The sequence below is a fragment of the Bombus pascuorum genome, chromosome 5, assembly GCF_905332965.1.
Source record: "Bombus pascuorum chromosome 5, iyBomPasc1.1, whole genome shotgun sequence".
Classification (NCBI taxonomy): domain Eukaryota; kingdom Metazoa; phylum Arthropoda; class Insecta; order Hymenoptera; family Apidae; genus Bombus; species Bombus pascuorum.
This window is the reverse complement of record NC_083492.1, coordinates 11,981,217-12,004,932: the sequence shown is the minus strand read 5'-3', so window position 1 is coordinate 12,004,932 and position 23,716 is coordinate 11,981,217. Positions and strand designations below refer to the sequence as shown.

The following is a 23,716-nucleotide window of genomic DNA, read 5'->3' as shown; positions in this document are numbered from 1 at the left end:
AATTTCCAAGATTATTTTACGCTTAATTAAAAAATTTAAAGTTTTACAAACAAAAAATTTCTACGTTTTCTTTGATATAGATATTTTTCAGTTTAAAAACATTTCAAATTTATAAATTACAATAATAGAAACATTACGTGAAATTCGCGTTTTACCAATATGCAATTATATTTGAAAATAATGACGTAATCATTTGATTTTTGTTTTATATAAATGATGAATTTTACAAGAAAGATAATATTGTAGAACACTGAAAATATTATTATATTAACGTCAGTATTGGACTACATATTAATAAACATCGAAGGAAATAACATATGATAAATTAACTTATAAATAAAAAAGAAGATTAAAGTATTCTTCAAAGATATTGTTTATATATAGTATTTTAAACATATTAAAAGATCATTACTTAAAAAAGTTGTATAGTGAATAAAAAGGAATAAAAAATTGCAATGTTTTATACGAAAATAAAATTATTGGTACATTTTTTTTTAATTTAGATGTAAATCTGAATTAAAAGTGTTTTTAATATACATAAAACAAATATATATTACATAATATAAAAAAATTCCTGTCTCTACTTCCAGTCTACAACTTTATGATTTATTAGCAAATTTTTTTATATGGTTAATAGTACGATACATTATTCGCACTTTATGCAAGACTCAAACATATTTATTCGAATACTACACGTTTTAACTAATTCCCACGTATAAAAGATTCGATAAACGCAACACATTTGTGTCTCTATATATCACGATAAAATTTGTAAATAATTTCATTGTTGTTCTTATTAACGTTACGAATATACGTTAATGTAATAATCGGAGCATATATATTTTTTGAAAAGGCACCATAATTCTGCTATTACCTTGTTATATGTTACGTTATACGTATAATAAAAAAATTAAAACTCATCGATATCTTCATTATGATTTATTAATTGTAATTCATTACCTATTTATAAAGAGCAAAATGCTGAAAAGAAAAAAATGAAAAATACCTCTACTGCAATACTTTGGATATGGATTTGAATACCCGTTACTATCAATTATTTTGAATTTAAACTGACATTATTTCATGGCTAAAATAATAATAATAGCGAATCGTTGATTACTTGGTTTGTAATATAAATATGTAAAAGAATAAATTTTTAGCTTTGAAGTACAGAAAAAAGATGTTGTAGAACAAGAAAGAAAAAGGAAGGATCTTTTTTAATGAATTTAAATGATTTTTCTCGAACCTTGAAGCTTTCTCTCATATGACCATAAACAATTTAAATTTGATTTTCATATTCATGTTTTTATGGCGTGCATCCAATTTCTTGACATTTACAGAATTATTATTATGATGCAAGATATTATGACTGACTAGTAAATAGGTAATTGTTAGCTGCGATAAACTTATAAGAAGATGAAATTAAACGTATAAGAAGATGTATAAAATCTGAAACATTATACATCTACGATATAATCGTTTATCTTTTTCAACTTCAAGTGAATGTACACCCAATTCTGCTTTTACACGGATTTCAGACAATGATTTTAATTTAACATGGCATAGAAAAAAAATGTAATTCTCTTTTCATACGATTAAACATGGCACAAACAGTGCCATTTGAAAATGGCAAACATGTCCATTCGTTTTCAATCCTCTTTGCTAGAAGTTTCTTTTTGCTACTTTTTCATAGCTTTGCAGTCTAATTCTTTCATATTTCCTCGGTTTTAATTAAGCTCAATTATATCGACAGTTGACTGTTCCTCTATTCTATTTTCTATCTTATAGCAATATTGTGCGAAACCTGTTTCATTCGAATTAAAATGGCAACAATAAGTGCTGACAATTCCCTTTTTAGAAAAGTTAGACATCACCTGTCGTTTCGCGTTCGCTCTTTTCTGTTCTTACATACTCTATATATATGTGTGTGTATGCATGTACATATAATTGTCTTTACAAGTTTACAACATAAAGATGCATTATATTTTGTCACATAATTTCTGCAAGGATCTATCCACCGTATAAAAACATAAGTAGGTGTATAAGTTTCGCATAAGGAGCTATTAATTTCATTCTAACATCATAATAGTTGAAAGTAACAAAGTTTAAGAAAAATCAATCAATTCTATAAAAAGAAGACTTTCCTGCAAGTAGTGTGCACTATATGAAAGAGAAAGACATTATACATATAATATATTTTGCGAGACAATATAATATCTATATATCTATACCTCTTTATGAGTATATATAATATATATATACAGCAATATAATATAAAATAAAATAGCACATAATATAAAAGGAGATAGATAATAAATATGTTTGTCTATCCACACGTATAGACTATAGATACGGATATATAGATATTACGAAAATAATAATTGTGGAAATACAAAAAATGGAACGTTTCTAAGAAACTAACCTTTTCACGGAGGCGCGTACAGTATTGTGATTGCGCTCTCCGGATTCACGACAAAGCACCAGCCCTTTGATAAGGGTGCTCGCGAATCTGACCCAAGTGTCTACGTTGTTTCGCAGCGGCTGCTGCACCTGTCCCCAACATACAAATGTGTATAATTCATCTGCTTCCACATGTATTTATTATTATCCAGTCCTCGGCAGGTCACATAACTGCCGCTATAAACAGTAATAGCACATTAAAGTTATCCACAAGTTTACGATTAAAACGCAAACTAATAGCTAATGCTTCTTTCTTTTATACTTTTGTTCTTACTTTTAGTTTGCCCAATAGTCTCACTTACATCTTATACATATATTTTATATTTAAACATGTATAAGCATAATTCGTGCACAATTTCACAAATCACTTTTCCTATGCTCTTTATTAGTTTGCGTTCAATCTTCAAACTTGAAACAGAAAAGTTATTATCGTATAGGTATTACCCTATCCCCTGAAATGAAATAGCATAAAAACGTTATATATATGTACATATATGTATGTGTACGTGTATTATTAATTATTTCGAATTCTTTCAAAATATCTTATTATATGTACATATACATGTATGTATATGTTTATAGTTTATAGTAATCTTATGGATCTAAAACTCCAATTTTCTTTACAAGATTCTGAATAACGAATATTTGTGTTCGTGTAAATAAAGATTAACTAGAGAAAATATACTTTCGTTCTTTTAAACCGTTTTCTTCCTTCATCCATTATTTTTTAATATTGAAAATTGAAACAATTTTTAATGTTCTCCATTTACATTATTAATCTATTAATTAAGCTATTAGCAAATATACACGGGCGCATACACATACGTATTTCTATTTAAGAATTATGCAGATTGTACTTATTAAATAAAACTTATTTCTTAAGTAAGAAATGAAATAATTCTTAATAATTATACGTCATCCGATCATCGATTACTTCTATATATGTAAAATTCTTTTGCAGTTTATTGTAATTTGTGTATCCATACGACAAATCTTAACGTAGAGTGAATCGAATATTTTCATCTTATACCTTGCTATTAAAAATAGCATCATAAATTCCATTAACACGTTAAAGATATTTGAAATATATTTGCTTTACGTATGTCTAGTACTCATCGTCGATAATACTAATTATTGAAGTATTAGACATGCGCATTACAAATTATCTTCCTTTACAATTTTTTTTTCTTATTATCTATCGAATATATAATATATAATCGATAATATATAATATCTATCGAGTATATAATATATATATATATTAAATATAATAAACAGATGTATTTATATGGTTTTTAAAAAATTACACTATCTCGTTTAGCAAATTTTAGCTACATGTATATTAAAATTCTTCATGTTTCATGGCTATAGAGAAGTCAACAAACAGTGCTTATTTGTTCGTTAACAATAGGTATTCGTAATTGATTATTTATTTGTAATGAATCGTAATAACTAAACTGTTATAAAACTATTATTCAATACACAATAATTTACAGAAATGTCAGCATTGCACATAAGATTATTAAATACTTTTTACTAAAAAGCTTAATTAAACATATCCTTTGAATTCTCTAATATGGTGTTATTTTGCCAACATTTAAAACGATTAAAACAAATAGTTTTACTATTTCAGGCTATACCGTTTGTTAATAATTTCCATAAATAATATTTATAATATAAAAGATTTTATAATTCTTAAAATTTTTTTACGAAGTAGACCAGTACAATCTTTCACAGCTATTTTCCGATTTCATTCCAAAGAGAACACTTATTAAATACTGCTTACATTGTTAAACGTATAGAACTATACAGATCAATAAATATTTACATGCGTACAGATAGTTGCACCAGAGTATTTGGTCCCTAATATATTATTTTCATTATTGCTTCTCAGTTTATTTCTTTATGTCGAGTAAAAGTTCCTTAGCACAAGGAAATTCATGAGAGAATAAATTTCTATACATCTTATTTATAAACTAATACTCAATTGTTTTTCAAACAAGTAAGGAATTAGTTACTAAAAAAACAATTTCAGCTCCAATTAAATATCACTTGACTCCAAAACGATATAAAATTCAAATATTTTGTATTTCTTTTCTTCTAAGATTTTTCCTAAGATCATGCCATTTCTAACAAAATACTACTATAATACTATCTTGATCAAAGTACTACTACTAAATCTTATAAGCGAAAAACATCTTATATCTCACACTCTGTTAAAATTAATCTAAAATTAACATTAATTATATATTAGATAGTATTTAATACCTTGATATGTGTTGAAAACGTGTATAGGAATTTACAGAAAGACAATTTTTCAATTATGGACCGTTACTTGACAGCAGAGCAAGATTCAGTTTATATATTGAAAGGATGTTTAACAGTCACAATAGTAAAACAATTTAAATGAAGGAATTGTAACGATGGAAATATTGTAACTTATCAAAATATTTATAAAAGAGTAATTTTTATATTTATAAAATACTACCTAATATTTAATATGTTAACAATTATTTGAATAGCAATAGTGTTCTCAATTAATTCCATTTTATTTAAAGTATTGTGTTCCAATTTCTCGATGCAAAGATATTTATTTTCAATACTGAAACATCAAATATTTAAACATAAATACCATGACAATAACGTAAAAATGGACTTAGGAAAATAGCAAAATCAATATTAATACGTAAACAATTATCACTCTTCACAATTGTTTCTTATGACCAGATCCATCGAATTGTTTTAAAATAAATATAAAATAATCTAGTCTTTTTAAATAACATAAATCCGAAACTATAAAAAGTAATTTAAGACATTTATTAAGCAATTTGATATTCATTATATTTAAGAAAAGATTACATTACCGAAAAATAGAAAATGTAGTTATGTGATATTGAGGAATTGTGCTACGAGTACAATTCGCCAATGATATTGTCAATAATGGAATTAATAAAATCACAGCCATATAAAATAGCAAATTGGAAAAGTATTTGATTTGTCAGAAACTAAGAAAAAAATTAGTGAAATTATTTAAACGAATTTTTACAACAATCCACGTTTTCAAACGCCATTAAACATTGATATAAAAGATTTTAGAAATGTCTAATGATTTCCCTGAGAATCTAGTATAATTTTATTACTAACATTGAAAATTTGAAATTATTCTTTTTGGATTAATAGATTTCAAAACAAATAATCGTTAATAATTAATATTGAGTACCATTAAAAAAGGATTTTTGTCAAAATATAAACCAGAGTAACTTATATTTTACATGATAATACAATAATTTATCTTACAATAAATTGAATGTTGTCTAAAGAAAGAAGTATTAAACATAAAATATCTACTGACGTGTACATAAAAAAGACCAATTTGCTTTTAAAGGTGTATAATATGTACTTGATATAATTATTTTCAAAGCATTAGCAATCATTGTTTGTAACGATCCTTGATCCTATTGCATATGAAAATCTAGTACCTAGTGATGTAAATTGTAAATCACATTAGGTAGATCATTTTCAGAAAGTAGAAATGGATATAATAAAAATATATAAAAAATATCTATCTTTAATTTCTAAGTAATAACTATTATTTATGCATAAAATACAATTTCTAGGTCTAAACGTGTCTATAATACGTCACTTTCCATATAAGGAAGGTATTTACAAGATATTTTTGTACGATATTCTATATTTAACATATGACAAGAATTGAGCGCCATTCTTTTTTATCTCGCGATATTTAATTTCTTTTTATATTTCTTAAATAATTTACTTCTCATTTCTGCACACATGTGTTCCAGTCCTAATATATATAAATATCAAATTTTTCGGACATATAACTGTATACATTTAAAAAATGTTTATTTATTACGATTTGAGATTGCAGTACACTTTTTAATGTGATTTGAAAAGTAAGTTTATACTTGCGGAAATTAATCAAAAGTAATTGTAGACTACAAAGGGAACCCGAAAATATCTCGGTATATTATAAATACATTATTTATATGTATATACAATTAGATATTTAATACGTATATCTAATCATATAATTTTATTATGTGCAAACAATTCCTAACATGGAATAATAGAACTAGAAATACAGATGTGCATTAATAAGTTATGCCAAACTTCTGTACACTAAATTTCACATAAATTTAATAAGCGTACATGTTTATTTATCTGTTATATAAAAATTGAATAAATAATAATATCAGATATATATATATATAAGATATTGACTTTAGTTTTGACTTCAAATATTTTTACTTTTCAATTGCGATGCAACTTTCAAAATCACTTTTACCTTGTCAAAAGTTGTAAAACATTACATACATACATGGCTGAAAATAAACAAATTTCTCGTGCAATAATAAACTGAATAGTATAATACTAGAATAATCTATTTGATTGTACTTACTACGAAAATCCTGTTACCGTAACTCTGAAAATATGTAGAATATTTAATAAATATTTCAAATAAAAGCAAAATATCGTTTACTACACTGGATACGTCATATTAATTACTCATACGAATAAAATAATATGAGTAAAATTGCAATCTGAAAATAATGAAAATAATATTATGTAAAAAAACAAAAAAAAACATGTAAAGATGTACATAAGTAGTTGTTGCTTTTTGACGAGAAATTGGCTTATTTCTTTTCTTAATTCTTATTGTATAAATTATGTTAATATTGATATTTAGCTATATTGATATTAGAGTTATATCAATAAATAATATTTGATTATTTCATTAAATATATAATCAATATGGCAATGCACCACAGAATCGATCATGCAGACGTATTAACGCGTGCAGACATTCTATTCTTCAAATCCCTTTAAATAATACAAATAAAATACGTAGTATGTCATAAGACGTGATATGTTTGAAAAATGAAAGTCCCTTTTAATAATGCAAAATAAAGAAAAACGATGATAAACGCATTTGGTTTCAAGTTTTGAAATTAAGCCTGAAATAATTTTTCACAGCAATATCACATAGGTGAATTGTTTTAATAGATTATGTTCTAACAAATACTTTTTTCTAATATTTAATTTCTTAAACTGAAATAGATTTCACCTAACACTGTTGTATACAACACTATGCAAGACTTATTCGAATAGAAGCTACGTCCAAATGGAATTTTTTCCTGATGTTTCGGCAGCATTGCAGCTAACTTCTTTAGGATCTAAAAACGTACTGCAACTGCTATCCGTAGTGGTGGTCTGTCTATATCACCACGGAAATGACATTGTACAACAGTTTTAAATGTGATAATCCGTTTCATGAAAGCCCCAAATCTCTGAAATCTGTTTCTTATCAATTATTTATACATTTTTTCGTTCCAGAACGTTCATCTTTACGAAAAGGTTATCACGATACTTTTCATTTTTTATTATGTTGCTAATTAATATTCTAAATAAAAAATAATAATACATGTATATGTATGATATACGCATACATACATATATGTATAACACATAGTAATACTTCGTATTAAGAGAGTATTCTAGTCTAGACATTTTAAAAACCCAATTCAAAATCAACGTATAAATTTTCCATATTATGTCTGTGATAAGATTGTCTTGAATTTATAAAATTAATAAAAGTTTTAAAAACGTGTGACGTACAATAACGTAAAGAGAAAATTAATGGTAAGCTCAAGTTTAAGCATGGCACTTTAATAACATTTTGGATGAGAAAAAAGATACATTCCTGTGAAAATCGCTATCTTTTTAACCGTTGGTATATTTAATGAATGATTCTTAGCAGTTCTGCATGTTTATCTGTGCGATGAGACTAGCTATTGATCACTAAGCAAAAGTATACATAACTTTCTGCGATAAGAAGAAAAAGTTCATCGTTCAGAATGTCGGTAGAAGCTACTAAGAAGATTAAGACTAAAACTGTTCACAGAAAAAATAAATCGGTTGAGCAGGACTTTCCTGAACAAGAGTTCTGAACAGTCCTCATCTAACAGATTATTCGTAATTATAATCAATTTCGGTTAACTGATATGGTATGAGAAACTTTAAATACGTTTTTCTCTAAATCGGGTTTTTTAAATATAAGCTTTGATCAATTGATTGATCTCAAATTTTTGCTACAACTCCGATATATTAAAAGTTCAACCTATCATCCAATAGGACACATTTTTTAAGAATCGCGCTAAACAGCATATAATTCACTCAATTTATTAACAGCGGTGAATATTCTTAAGAAATAAATTACGTGTGTAAAGTGCTGATATCAAAAAGTTTGATATTTCTGTAAAAAATTCGTAAAAGGTCTAAATGTGACACTCTAGACTAGAATAGCTTCTTAATGTTTCATGCCTCGACAAATGATCAATTTTTTCAAGTAAAATGTAAGTATAAAATTTTATTGCACTTGTGTCACTAATAATTCCATATTATAAATATTTATCTATAATAAATGCAATAGCACCACTATAATGATTGTAATATATACAAATTATAAAGAAACAGATAATAAGTAGCAATTATTACATAATAGAAAAGTATACGAAAAATATTTTTTAAAATATGTAATACTAAGATAATAGCGTATCAAATACGATACTATACGAAAGACAAAGTAACAATTTCATACTTAACATAATCATTTATTCGTGTGGGTAAATTCCACGGACGAAATTATTATTATTTCCTACTAAAATAAGGTTCATTTTAAGTCGGGACTACTTCATTTTTCAAATATATCATACCTACTGAACACATTGATTTATATATATATATATATATATATATATATATATATATATATATCTACTATAATGTGTAATAAATGGTAACGAATGTATGAGTGTATAACTGGACATACGATAATCGAGTATTTCATTCACAAAGAGAAGTCGTCTTAATTTTTAGTCTATACGATTATGTGTATATCTATGTATATACAAATATACGAATTGATTTCTTATACTTATTGAGTACGAGCTTGAATACTGCATGTATTGAAATTTTGTTTGTTCTAAACCAACTTATGAAATTCGAGTATACAAATCGAAGCTTATTATTACATTACTAAAAAAGCTTGAGAGAATATGATCAAACAACATTTTAAATATTATGATAAACTTTGAACAAAAACTTTTAATTATATTCCTTTTCAATTATAATATACTTCGATAAATTTGTATATAATTATACGAATACTTTTTATAATTCTATTCAACAATATAGAAACTTTAACAGTAAAAATTTAACAATATATAACATGCTCTTTTTTAAAAATAGTTCTTTTGCCGTTACAATAAAAAAGAAAACAGCTATAAATCGCGTATAGAATAAATAAGAAACATTGTTACTTGAAATATACATACAAGTACGTCAATTGTTTATAAACTTACGAAATTCTTTCGAAAGTTATTCGAATCGAATACTTAAGAGAAGTACGTTAAAAATCAAATAAGAAAATATTTTTTGTGAGATTCAAAGTTTGTCTTAATCCGATAGATCCGCAATTCGATACAAGATTGTCGAATATTATACATACATGTAGTATTTACCACATTCTCTTTATACGGAATTCAAAGATTTGTCTCTTCATGATACACATATTTTAATGTCAAATATTTCTATTACTTGCTACTATCTGTTTTAAAAATGCAAGTTATAATATCATTGGACATAATCAGTATTAAATAACTATCAAAACTGATACGACTAGCAAATGACTGATGTGACTCTCTTAATATGTATGTATAAACATTCAATATTATAATAAAAATAATAACATCTAATTCTATTACAAGAAATCAAATTTCTTATTTTCTTTAATAACTGTCGTATTTTGACATTAAGATCATTACGACTTCTATACCAATCTGCTCATTATGTTTCTATTGTTGCTAATGATAATTATGAATGATAAAAATAATAATGATGACAATCAGGATGATGTTGAAAAATGGTACATCAACAGTAATAAAACTAAATGAGAATAATGATGGTGATTTGCGGATAATGTGCAATATAATAGTGAAAACAGTAACATAATATCAATAATACCTATTACTGATAAAAAACAATAATAACTATAATAATAATTAAAAGCATAATAATATATAACGATATTGATATCGTAATGGTAGTAATATTAATGCTAATAATAAAAATAAAGACAATAATAATAATCGCTTTTAGATGCGACAAAATATTTGACGACATTAACTGCTCTTACCATACAAATAAAAACAAAAAGATATATATATACATATATGTAAATATGTATTTTCCTGCTTAATAGTGGAGAACATTCCTTTTATATTTCTATTTTTAAAGCAAAGCTTTTTTTAAGCAGAGAGATGTATATATACTATGTAAATATATATATAAAATGACGTTGTCAACATATACGTTAACATCATTATACAGAGTAACTACCGTAATTACATTTTTCCATCCAAGAATTTTGTAAAAATATTTGTATAAAAACGTTGCACGTGTTATTTTATACATCTTAGCGATTGAATGTTTAACACTGGATAAAAACGTGTTATTCCCGTAAAATCGTATGTATTTAGTGGAATATTGTTTTGATTTTATTACTATTTTTTCTGATTGTTTATTATTGTGCAACGTCAAATGTTAAACAATAAAATTAGGCAGGATGTTCCATGTAGAATTATGCCATTAATCTCTCATGTGTTCGTTCATTAATACATAATATAAAATAAAATAAGAAAAAATTAAATTAAATTAAATTAAATTAAATAAAATGAAATAAAATAAAATAAAATAGAATAGAATAAAATAGAATAAAATAAATCTTCAGCAACAATCTCCTTGTTTTTGTAAATAAATATATGGAATATATAGCATGCTATTTAAGTATTTTTTATCGCTAAAGAAAATTCTCCACGAAGAAACAAACTTAAAAATTGATAAAAAATACAAATATATTAATTGTTTTTCATTTGTCTCTATTATTTCTTTTTATCTCGTTCTCTTTCTTTTTCTCGCACACTCTACTTTACTTAATCTGTGCTGGAAGGTCGAGAAGAGATCAAACAGGACAAGTAGCAGTAATCATAATAATGATAGTAAAAGGAAATATTCATAAAAAACGTTGTTGCAACTAATATCAGCGTGCAAACAACCCACCAGAATTATCAGCAGTAGTGTAATCCGCGAGGAGAGGCGAGGCTGCTAAGGCTGCGTAGTTGGCATAATCGGCATATGGCGTGTAAATTAAACCATGGGGATCACCGGCAGAAAGAAGAGATCCTGGTGGACCCGAACCGTTTAGAAGAGATGCCGCGGTGGTTGGGACAGATATCCGTGGCGAGAGTATTAACGGAGCTCCCAACGGAGCACTAGGTGTCCTCATAGGTGTGGCCAAGCCTGGAAGAAGCCGTTGTGTTTCTGCCGCTGCTGCTGCAACACGTCTCCACTCTTCATCGCAAGCTGAAACATTCATTATCATCATTTCAAGTTACAAAGGAAACTTGTTTTACATTTATTTATATTTATCGTCACAACCATAGCAAAAAATTTGTTACATCTCCTTTCCCCTTTTCAGTACTTTTACCTTCTTTCATTCATTTTCTAAATATTCCATCGTGTTATAGAGATTCATTTATCTATATACATAACTTGTAAATGTATAATAACATATAACAAGAAAAATACTTTGAACGATTTAAATACATATGGTAGTGTCAGAAAAATGTGAATCGAACAACAATAAACTGAACATGTATATCTATTTCTTATATAATATGTTTTAAATTTTGTTCTGTACAGAATTAGGTAACAAATTTATATTATAAATTTTTAATAAAGTTATACTTGAAAATGTTAAATCACGTTTAAGAAGGTGTCGTTTAGCAGATTATTTAGAAGGACAGAGATTCTTGAAATATATAGAGAAGGGAAATTAATACATAAAATTGATAGCCGTTAAAACGTTGTAAACGAATTACACGCTTCTCGTTGAGAGTTAGAAACATTCGTACCTATTTACTTTATATTAATGTGTCTATATTACTTTATATTATCACTTTACTGTAAATTATTTATATTCAATAATATAATCAATTCCTCAATCAAATCTTATATATTTTTGAACAATTTTAATTTTGAATTCTATAAATGTTATTACCAAAAAGATATTAAAAATAATTTAGATTAATATACGTCCCTCAAAATATTTATTACTATCACTCATGAAGTGTATATAGTATTTAGATATACATATACAGAGTGTTCAATCTTCATCAATTTTTAATAAAAAATGCGAATGGCATTCCCTATAAAATAATCTACCCTGTGAATAAAAAAATTTTCAGATAAGAATTGAATGATTTCGAGGAGAATATAATCTGCTGCAACTATAGTATATTATAGTATAAATGAATGAATTGAAGTTACACGAAGGTAATAACATACTTAATTTTTCTTAAATGGGATCATATAACTTTAAGTGAACTAATCAATCCATCTTGATATTCTCTATAAAATGTTATTAACCCATTTAATTATAATACACTTATACATATAACATACTCGTATATGCTTACCATACCTATCGTATGAAAGACGCTTACCTTAACTACTTTTGTATTTGTTTTTCTTGTCTTTCACACAAATTAAAATAAAAGTTTCTCAACATAGATAAATTGGTACCTACCTTTTTATAGGGAATGCCGAGATAGATCGATTAATGCATTAAAAATTACATGGTAACATTTTAAAAAGTAATAACAGTCATAATAATATATCCTTCATGCGTCCACCTACAAATAAACTAATTACATTAAATTACTTCTCCCTCGAAGTATCGTCCGAGATATATTTTGAATAATGAATAATTCGAACAATTATTGCATACATAGTATGTACGTATGTATATATATAGCTATAAAAAAAGTGTCTAATATTAAATAATATTAATCAAATTTTATTTTGAAATAAAGGTAAATAAATATTTGAATCTATACCTGCAACTGCAGCGACTTTCGTGTTAGAATCCCGATAGGTTCCATTGATAATAGCAAGTTCCATTAACTGCCGCTTCTTTAATTCATCCTCTCCATCAGCCTGCTAACAGTCAACATAATTAATAAGAAATATATTAATATTTTTGAAATTAATTATAGTAATCTAAGAAATATGTTACTCATTTTTCAAATATTTACAATTTTACTTTAATATAATTTCAAACTTTTTATATCTTCGCATGGCATATAACGTTTGGAAGAGATTGAAGAAAGAAAAGCTACGTTTGTATTTTATCAATCATGCCATTATACAGTTAAATATTTTCTATGAATATCACTTTATAGCTTAAAAATTAAGCTTCTATCAAATTAAATCACGTGATTACTTATTCTTTTAGTTTGCACGAACAAATAATATTTATTTATACATGCAGAAGCTTTAGTGCAGTAATACAAAGGTGCAGCTGATAGGAAGTAATTAATATTATGGGGAAACTAATTCAATAAAATTAGAAGTTATAGTTAATAATAGGAACTTTCTCACCACGGGAACAAGAAGTTTCTTCACTTCTTCTACAGCTCTGGCAAGTTTCAAAGTTGCACGATTTTCAGTATCCTCAACTGTCAATAAAACATGCAGTTCATCTGTCAGATGTTCCCAGTTTGGTTTACCTCGGTTTAACTCTTCCTGTTAAAGGGATTAATATCATATATAGTACAATTATACAATTTAAATAAACAAAAGTAAAAGACTTTATCTATAATCATTATTATGGTAAAAATCATTGATATTATAATATTACAAAGTACATATGTATGCCATTTATTCCAAAAATATATCAAAAATATTAAGTGCGTGTAACAACAAATATCTAATTGTAGGAAACTAATTCCTGAATTAATATTATATGTCTATATATCCATAATATTACTCTATATTGTATATTAATATATTAAATTTCCATATGATCGATTTAAAATAAAAAATTAATATTCACATGTATTTGTTTCAATAAAAATCATAAAGCTACAATTTCTTAAATAAATTAATGCGACAAATCTAAACTAATATTGAACATGAGAAATTGGAAATAAATTTTGTATATCCATATTATTATTTGATGCATATACTTACGATAAAATGTTTTCTCAGTGATCATACGCAGCTTGGAAACAAATATTTAACTTCAAATTTGAATAATAATCGTGTACTTTTGACATATTGTTTATGTGTATATTATAAAGAAATTATAAATATATATGTATAAATTAACAAGGTACTTTTATCTTTTCATTATCATTTTTTTATCACTACAAAATATTCAATCACAAAAATTGAATACTTAATCACGCACACAATTGTGGCTATTACCTATAGATAATTATAATATAATAAATATGATAATGTCAATTGTAATTACAAATCTAGTTACAATTGGGAGAAATTTGAAACCTTACATATGTATACAAGGAAAAATTGAACATGTCACTCGAAAATTTATACGCAAAGATATATTATATCTATGTATACAAAACATCTGTGTAAAAACAATAAATTTACCTTCTTCTTATCCCTCATAGAACCTTTTCCCCTAACCATAATTTTACATCCTGTTTCTTGCTCTAACTGTTTAGCTGTCATACCACGTGGTCCAAGAATTCTTCCAACGAAATTAAACTGTAACAAATCAAATTTCACATCTACATATTACGTTTGCAAGTATATGATATAAAAAATTGTGTTTTATTTCTAATGGCGATTCTTACACATGTACATGAATAATTTTTTGAAAAAAAGTAGACATGTTTTATTGTATTTAATTAGAAACAGTGAAGTTATTAAATAAATGTCATTATTCATTGTTGCCATAAAGTACTTTACTGCGCTTACATTTTAATATTCACCTGATATAAAACTTACACAAGTTATTTTTCTAAGTAGACTTATATGTAACATGCGTTTATATTATATATATAAAGAATAAGCGTAGAATACCATGCAAAATATATAAATATATAAATAAATATAAAAAATGTTATTATACATCTTCCTCTTATTCTTTCATTTAAAAAAATGATTATCTCATGCACGCTTGTACGTGTTATTCGTACGTGTTAACCTGTATAATTATATTTGGAAGTAATAATAAGAATTTTATCATATTGCAATATCGAACTCTATGTGTCTTATTTTAAACGAATTCCCTTTAATGATTTATAAAGCATAGATGCAAAACTAATTACTTAGGAAATTAACAAATTTACGTCAAAAGCATCTTCATATAAAGTAGACAAACATAAACCTCATTCAATTAATATTTTGTGAAAAATAATTTTTTCCTGGTATTTCTAAGAAAATTCCATTGTTTAAATTTCAAAAGCATAATTTCCTTCCTATTTTATTTTTTTTTTCCACTACCTACACTTAAAGTCTGTCCTAACTAAACGATAAAACGTTATCGTCGTTAAGCATTTATTAATTTAATAATAATTGTACTCTCTTGATTCAATGATAACATGTATAAAATGTCTTCTGTAAGTGAATAAATTCTATTTGTAATTTATTTATTTCTTCTACATTTAAGTAATATCCTTTGGACTGTTTGATCTATAAACTATGTCCCCTGATACAATATCAAATTAAATGTTCCGTTATTAAACAATGATATTGTCAAGTGGATTATAATAAATGAATAATTGCTTTATACACATGTATAATTGTTATTAAGAAATATTTATATATATCTTATTATTAGCTCAATTTCATCTCATAAGGGAAGTTTATTTCAGAAAGTTATAGCATAGCTTAAGAATTATTTAAAATTGATCTGTTACACATTGAAAATCAAATATATTTTATATATTTTTGCAAACTCTTCCATTAAAAAGAAAAAGAATAAAAAAATACAAATGTTAAAGGAAGAAAATGCGAGGAAACAATGACAAAATTATTAAAAAATCAAGAATATATAATAAATAAATTAATCAACAGTATCGAACGTATAGCATACGTGTAATATCAAAAAGTTATTTTTAATAATATTCTGTCTTATTTATTTTCATTCGCATTAAATGAATATCACGTTATCTTATTAAAATTTTCTGACTACATACGTGTTTGTCGTTTTGGTACCCTATTTTGACAAGATTTCTCCAATATTATATAGGTATTATATAATATCATAATGTTAAATATTATATAATATTAACAAATTTCTATAATATTAAACCAATTTAAAAGTCGAATCTCTTCGTGTTGCGGGAAAATACTTTCTTACCGTTATAATACATATGCAGTATTATGTATCTTCAAAGATATAATATAATATAATTTGGTGAAATCATTTAGGGCAATTTTTGTAACATACGTATTTATTTTTCCAACAATAATTTCAAAATACTTCTCCTTATTGATTCAGCTTGTAATAAATTTTGTCTCTATCTTATCACGGTATCCAATACCAATAGCAGTTCAGCAAATTCAAAATAATAATTGAGATAATCAGATCCATTCCTCTTAAATCTCTTTTAATCCGTAAATATAACCTCTTCTGTTTGTTTTAATGTTGCTTCAACATCGAAGATCATTAGCAACACTGTCCAAATTTAAAATCTTTGGTGCAGTTTTGTTTCAGATAGAAATTGGATGAGATTTATTAAATTCTCATACTGTTTTTCAGGTGAACTATTCTTCCTGCAACGTCATATCGTTATATAGTTTCTTTCTTCGTGTCTACATACTTTTTGCAAATAATAAACATATAGTAGACGAAATTAATCTTCTAGACAAGACTTCCTTTATATTATATATACGTATGTATATTCACATTTCTGTAAAATGTGTCGTTCGTTTTTAACATTAGTATCGTTACGTTATAAGAATACTTATGTTTTTAAAATTTCTTCAGAGGCACTCAGCAAATAAAAATACTTTTTATTCTAAACATCTCTTGCATACGCAATGCGGGAGGCTTCTATTAGACTGGATAACATTGAGACCAGACATGGGAACCGTTACAGATACGGCTTCACGAAAACCTCAAAGCACAATCTCACCCGTAGGATTAGTTTATCCATATGCGAGCACATATGTTTGATAATGTTTCAGATGATAAACTCATGGCCTATTCCACCACATAAAATTATCGCAATATATAAGAAAACAGATACTTAAGCTTCTTAGACAGATCGTTACGAAAAGTGACGGTGATGCTTCGCGTTATTTGCTTCGTCAAGACTGAGGTCGCACGAGCGTTAAAATGACAGGCGTTACGGGTCACGACGGACACGGACGTTACAACGTCCGTCTCTCAGCGTTCTATCTCGTTTTGCATAGGATCAGGTCAGTCACACGAACTACGCCTACTTACGTCCGTCAAACTATACAACGTTACGACGGACGTCGTAACGTCCGTCATCCCAACACTCGTGTGACCCCAACACTCGTAAGGTTCAAGTTTATAACATGTGAGATGGAGCTAAAATTCCGTTCCGAAACAATCATTACGCCTCAAAAATCTGCGAATCGAGATAAATTCTATTCGGCATTATTTTCGGACTACTTCTAGTAGTACTCCGTCAAAACCAAACACCAATACTCATTTATTTGCAAAACGTATACATTTATAATAACATTTTAACTTACAAAATATATGTTGATATTGCCATGTCAATTCGAGTTTAATTATTTCAAATCTAATATTCGTAGTATACATATAGTCATAGTATCTTCGTTTATTAGTTAGAGTTTTTCTGTTTTACTAATATTATCCGCGATTCCTCAATTTCTATTATCAACTTCATCCATATAAAACCCTTCTTGCGACTCTTTAATCTCGCGTCAGATTTAGCTGAATTTTTTCTAATTTCTCAACAGCTTCTCAATTTAACGTCGAATTCATCTGTACCATTCTACAAGTTCTTTTATACTGTTTTTCGCAATGAATCCCTGATGTCGTATCAGTTCATTTGCACATTTTTGAATGTCCGCGTTGCTCGTAGTCCAAGCACGTCACAATGTTTACTTTAGTATTTTCCATAATTTGACTCAACCATTTGTTAATTTGATACCGCTCTTACTATCTTATTTTTATCCTGACTACATAAACTTTGTATTTTTTTAATAAATCACACCAGCGATTGTTAACGCATTCTATTAATTTCATGTCCCAATGAATGTTAAAAATTTCATAACGAATGCAAATTTATGTTTAATTGATATTACTATGGAGACTAATTTCAGAATAATTGCTGAACTGAATAGGCAAATTAATAATCGTTGTTTAGCCCAAAGGCAACTACTAGGAAATATAAAAACCTGTGTGTCGTTTTACTCTAGAAAACAAGAAGAGAGACCACCTTGTTTTCTCTCTAGTGTTCGCTATATATACAAATTTTTTATTACAAACAGTGGCTAGATAAAGTGTTTGAATACACTCTCATTTTTTATAATAAAGCGTATCTTTATCAAGTTGCACGTTTCATTCTCATGGTATTTATCATATTTTATAATGATGTGAGACACTACTGAATGATATGAAAATTTAATATGTGTAAGAACTTGGAAATGATTAATTAATACGTAGATATTATGATAAATAAAGATGAAAAAAGATGATAAAGACTACTTTTTGTAGTCACTGTATTTCATATGTTCATTGCTTACGATAAATACGTTTGAAACATTTGTGAGCTTCCTGTGTGGTAAGTCGGAATACATTGCACATACGTGCAACAATGCACAGGACGAATTTCTTGCCAGGTACTGATACTGCTCAAAACATACACAAACGCGCTTAGACGATCGACGAATGTATGGAATATTAGAAATTAGCTTGTAATATTGCAAGTATACAGAGCTTGATATATCGATAAGAAAAGTTAGAAATAACTGCTTGAACAATTAAATGTATACAACTAAATGTGCTGTTTTGGAAGATTTTATATACCTAATGTGCAATATTGCTTAAAAAACATAACAACAAAAGTAAGAATGAAATTACATTTTAAACGAATTTTATGTATAAATATAAATGCATAAATAATAATCATAATTTCCCATGTTTCCCATTTTTTTCCTTAACAAGTTATTTAAAGTCTTGGAATATTAGAATATAAACTTTTATTAATTCATCCCCTTGTTCGCTGAGTTGGTATTAAATTAAAGTTAAAAGTAAAATTGATCTTATATTGTTAATAAAAATACAGTACCGAGACCAATGAATGATTTTTATCATTATTGCCCCTAAATAGGAAAAAATTTTAATTTTTTTAAATATGAAAAGAAAATTTCGCAAACAAAATAAAGTTTCTAATCAAATTTCCACATTTCTAGATATTTACTATACAATTAACACATTAATTAAATTTAAAAATATGATTAATTTAGAAACAAGTTTGACATACAATAGTTTCAAAATATGTATAAAACTTTTAATTGTTTAAAAGTGCAAAAGATATAAAAGATACTTTTGAGAACAAAATATTTATCTCAACGGAATAACAACTTTTACATAACATTTACTTACATTCCACATTTAAAAAAACGCATAAACAGTGTACCTACGTTACTAACTTTTTCTAATATACATAAAATTCTTCTTATATTGATAGCGTACTGAATCAAACATTTTCTTAGCGTATATTATAATGTACTACGTTTATTATTTTCTATATATTTTATAGTGATAAAAGAATAAGAGTACAGATTATTGGGAAAAAATAAATACGTATAAATGTGCACATTTCTCCGGATTTACCATTCTTATAGAAAAGAAAATAGTAACTATTATTTCCAAGCATGTATTAAAGACGATGTCAGTTACCAACACCTTATTTAAGTACCTAATAATCATATTAATGTTTATAGATATTAATACGGATTAATATATATGTACACATTAATATTAATATGCATATGTATCTTTAGTATTTAAAAATTCTATAATTAGTAAAAAAGAAGATAAAAATTACTATGAACTTTTTAAAGATTTTCTATAGAGATAAAGTAAAATATGACTCATATAAAATTGCGTTAGCAATGTCGTAAAAAAGAAATCATTTTTAGAATTTTATTTAATACTTGTCTAAAAGAAAGATGTTGAAAGCGAGTATGTTTTAAGGAAAAATTTACACAAACTTTCTTCATCTCTACGAAACGTAGAGCGTACACTTAAAATTGTTTCTTAAGTAGATATGTATACTGCTGCTAATATTCCAAACAAGATTGGAATTACTGAAGAAAGTACAACTTTCAATTTTTGTAGTAATTCGTTACATTGCTATACACTACATTACAATGGAATGATGTTTTACGTTTAAATCATTTATTATCCATTATATATAAAACATAGGCTTTTATTGTAAAATGATATTAGAAATTAAAATTATTAAAATAGACATGTTAATAATGATGATGCATATGAATAAATATTTAGTCGAATATGTAATGTTATTAAAGCTTTTCATTGGTAAATTGCAAACTATCTAGTTAGATGTTACAATGTCACAACTGTAATAATAGTACATACTTCAATAAAAACTCACACGCTAATTATAAGACAGTAAATTGTTATCTAAGATAATATAGCAATATAAATAAGAAATACTTACATCTGGATGTTCTTTAACAGGTACATAAACTTTTTCCGTAAGCGTTGTGATATCACCCTCTGGTTCCGGCAGAACTAGTGGCTCTTTTTTGACGCCACTAATCTGGAAAAGACTTGCCCGCACTTTTGCGATTTCTGCAACAAAGATAGGGATGCATGTACATATTTTTAGCTCCAATTTTAATTAAAATATTTCGTCGAGTACAGTCTACTATTAACCTGTAAGAGAGAAGAACCAAAATGCAGAACCATAAATAAAATCAGTCAGTTTGTAATTATACATATCATCTCTAATGAACATTTGTAACAAATGAACATCATATGTACAACTCTTTCATCGCGCAAAATGACATTAGTTTTATGATAAAGAGTAGATGTGATGAAAAGACGAATAAAATTAGACAATTATAAGATCATTTAGTCGTGTGTATGCAGGCATGTGGATTGCGTGTTTATAAAAGATCTGAAGAATGTAAGTTTTTAAAGTGATTAAATTTCAATTTCCTGAACTATCTTACTAAGATAAATGCGATACACATACGAGAATTTTATAGTCAATAAAATAATGGTTGTACTTATGTATTTAGATGGTTTATAATGGCGGAGAAAAAGTTTTTAAGTTGGCATTTGTATATGCGTACGAACATTAATAACTTTTATATTAAACATTTTTTAACAATCATTTATCCTATAAGATATATTACATCCTATCTTTATTTTTATTCAGTGCCCTTATAAATCATAATTCCATTTTCTAGAATTATGATATTTTTACCTGCTGATTCTTTTTTAAACTCTTTTTTATCCATCACTGCATTTCGATATTCAATAATTGTTGATTATAGAAACTATATCGTTGAACAAAAATATTTGGTATATCAATTTATTTTTATAATAATATGTACATACATATGTACATGTACATAATATGTATATATTTTTAGTATTTTTTCACGAAATATTTGGACACTTGCTTGTATCATATTAGATGATTTATATGTTCAAAGCTTTAAAAATATTATCGCAATGAAAATAATAGAATAGCATTTCCTTACAATTCAAGGGTTTGCAAATATGTAATTAATTAATAACAAAGTTAAAAACATTTCTCATATTAAAATACTAAATTATATATTAGGTTCGTTCGTCACAACCGCGTACATATTTCGAGAAGTATCATATCAAACTACTGCTTATACATTATATGCATACTTACTAGCTACGTGCTAGTAATAGATGCTTACTATTGCTTATCCATTATACGTACATACTTACTAGCTGGATAACCGTTAAATATGTATAGATATCAAAACAAGTTAAAGGCAGTCTAAAGTCTAGAGGCTGGTTCAGATATGGTCAGTTTAGTTAAGTAGTAAGTGAAACCGAATTTACATTGTTTCACTGTGGATGATCAATATCAAAGCAGATGATCCATCGAAACAGGTCGCTTTAGTTTTATTCCCGTTTCGTCCGCCATGATTCTCTAATTCAACATGATTCGGCTTTACTTGCTATTTTACTAGATTAAATTACTGGCCGTGCCTGATCCAGCCTTAAGAGTATTTCATTTACTTATACAGCGTTAGCCAGTTCTCCTTCAGTTTTGTATAAAGTAAAAATCCTCTTGAACATGAACCAATGCAATATCCATTTCCGGAATTAAATGCGAAAATGATTACAATGGATGCAAAAATGAATTAATGCGACGAATTAATGTAGAAAAAATAAAAAGAAAATGTATGATATGTATGCTGATGATGATATCGATAAACGTACGTACCACTCAAAAGTGGATTAAAAGATTTAATAGTGGAGATTTTGACCTGAAAGATAAGGAACGAAATGGCAGCTCATTGAAGATTAATATTGGTAAATAACAATATTAAGTGAATAAAACCTGAGATACTCAACTAGATACTTAAAATGTTTTAAAGGAATCAATTTTATAACATTTAAATAAACTTGGAATGACAATTAAGTAATGATATCTGAGTTCTGTGATAACCAAAAGGAATTTGCTAGACAGCATTTAAATATGCGATTCAATATGCAATCGTTTGTTAAAAATACATAAAAGTGGTGGTTATCCCACTTACCATATTTACCTAACCTTAATTTCGCACATTGGAAAATTTCCATAATTGAAAATTTTTTAAAAACATAGAATGTCCAAGGATGCGCGTGTCTGAATTTTCTAATGAGACAGACGAAAAGTTTTACAATAAAAGAATAAATAAATTAGGAAAAATGGCAAGAGATCGTAGAATAAAATGGTACATAGATATATCATTATTTATTTATAGGTGTGTATTATATAAAAATACTAGTATCTACCTAGTATCTATATTGATACTTGTAATTGTATTATAGTTGTAGCTTTATGAAGTTAATAAATTTTGCCTATTTATAAATAATATACGATTTTAAGAACAATTGAAGAAAAAGTAAATTAAGTGGAAATGCAAAATGTAGAAAGCGGTATGTTCCACCTCTTTTTTACTATAAGCAATATTTTTAAACTTGTTTCCAGTTCTACCTACTTTTAAGTATCACTGACTACATAGTTATGAGTATAGCTATACATATGCATGCATGTATGTATATGTTTACCACAGTACGTATTACGCATGCGTGCGCAGATATAAGAGTGTAAATGAAAAGAGAGGATAG

General features: G+C 26.6%; 1 protein-coding gene across 4 annotated transcripts in view; it reads right to left on the bottom strand.

The window, feature by feature from the left end:
- Nucleotides 1-23,716, bottom strand: part of LOC132907534 (protein held out wings) — a 46,789-nt gene that overhangs the window by 7,307 nt on the left and 15,766 nt on the right. Inside the window, exons 2-7 of one of the 4 annotated variants that reach the window (XM_060960724.1) lie at nucleotides 21,048-21,181; nucleotides 14,998-15,114; nucleotides 13,981-14,124; nucleotides 13,437-13,539; nucleotides 11,599-11,901; nucleotides 2,423-2,550 (exon numbers count right to left, since the gene is read on the bottom strand). In XM_060960724.1, coding sequence (XP_060816707.1) covers nucleotides 2,468-2,550; nucleotides 11,599-11,901; nucleotides 13,437-13,539; nucleotides 13,981-14,124; nucleotides 14,998-15,114; nucleotides 21,048-21,181 — 884 coding nt within the window. In that variant the 3' untranslated portion in view covers nucleotides 2,423-2,467. The remainder of the gene's footprint in view (nucleotides 1-2,422; nucleotides 2,551-11,598; nucleotides 11,902-13,436; nucleotides 13,540-13,980; nucleotides 14,125-14,997; nucleotides 15,115-21,047; nucleotides 21,182-23,716) is intronic. The other 3 variants (XM_060960726.1, XM_060960725.1, XM_060960727.1) reach the window with 3 other exon arrangements.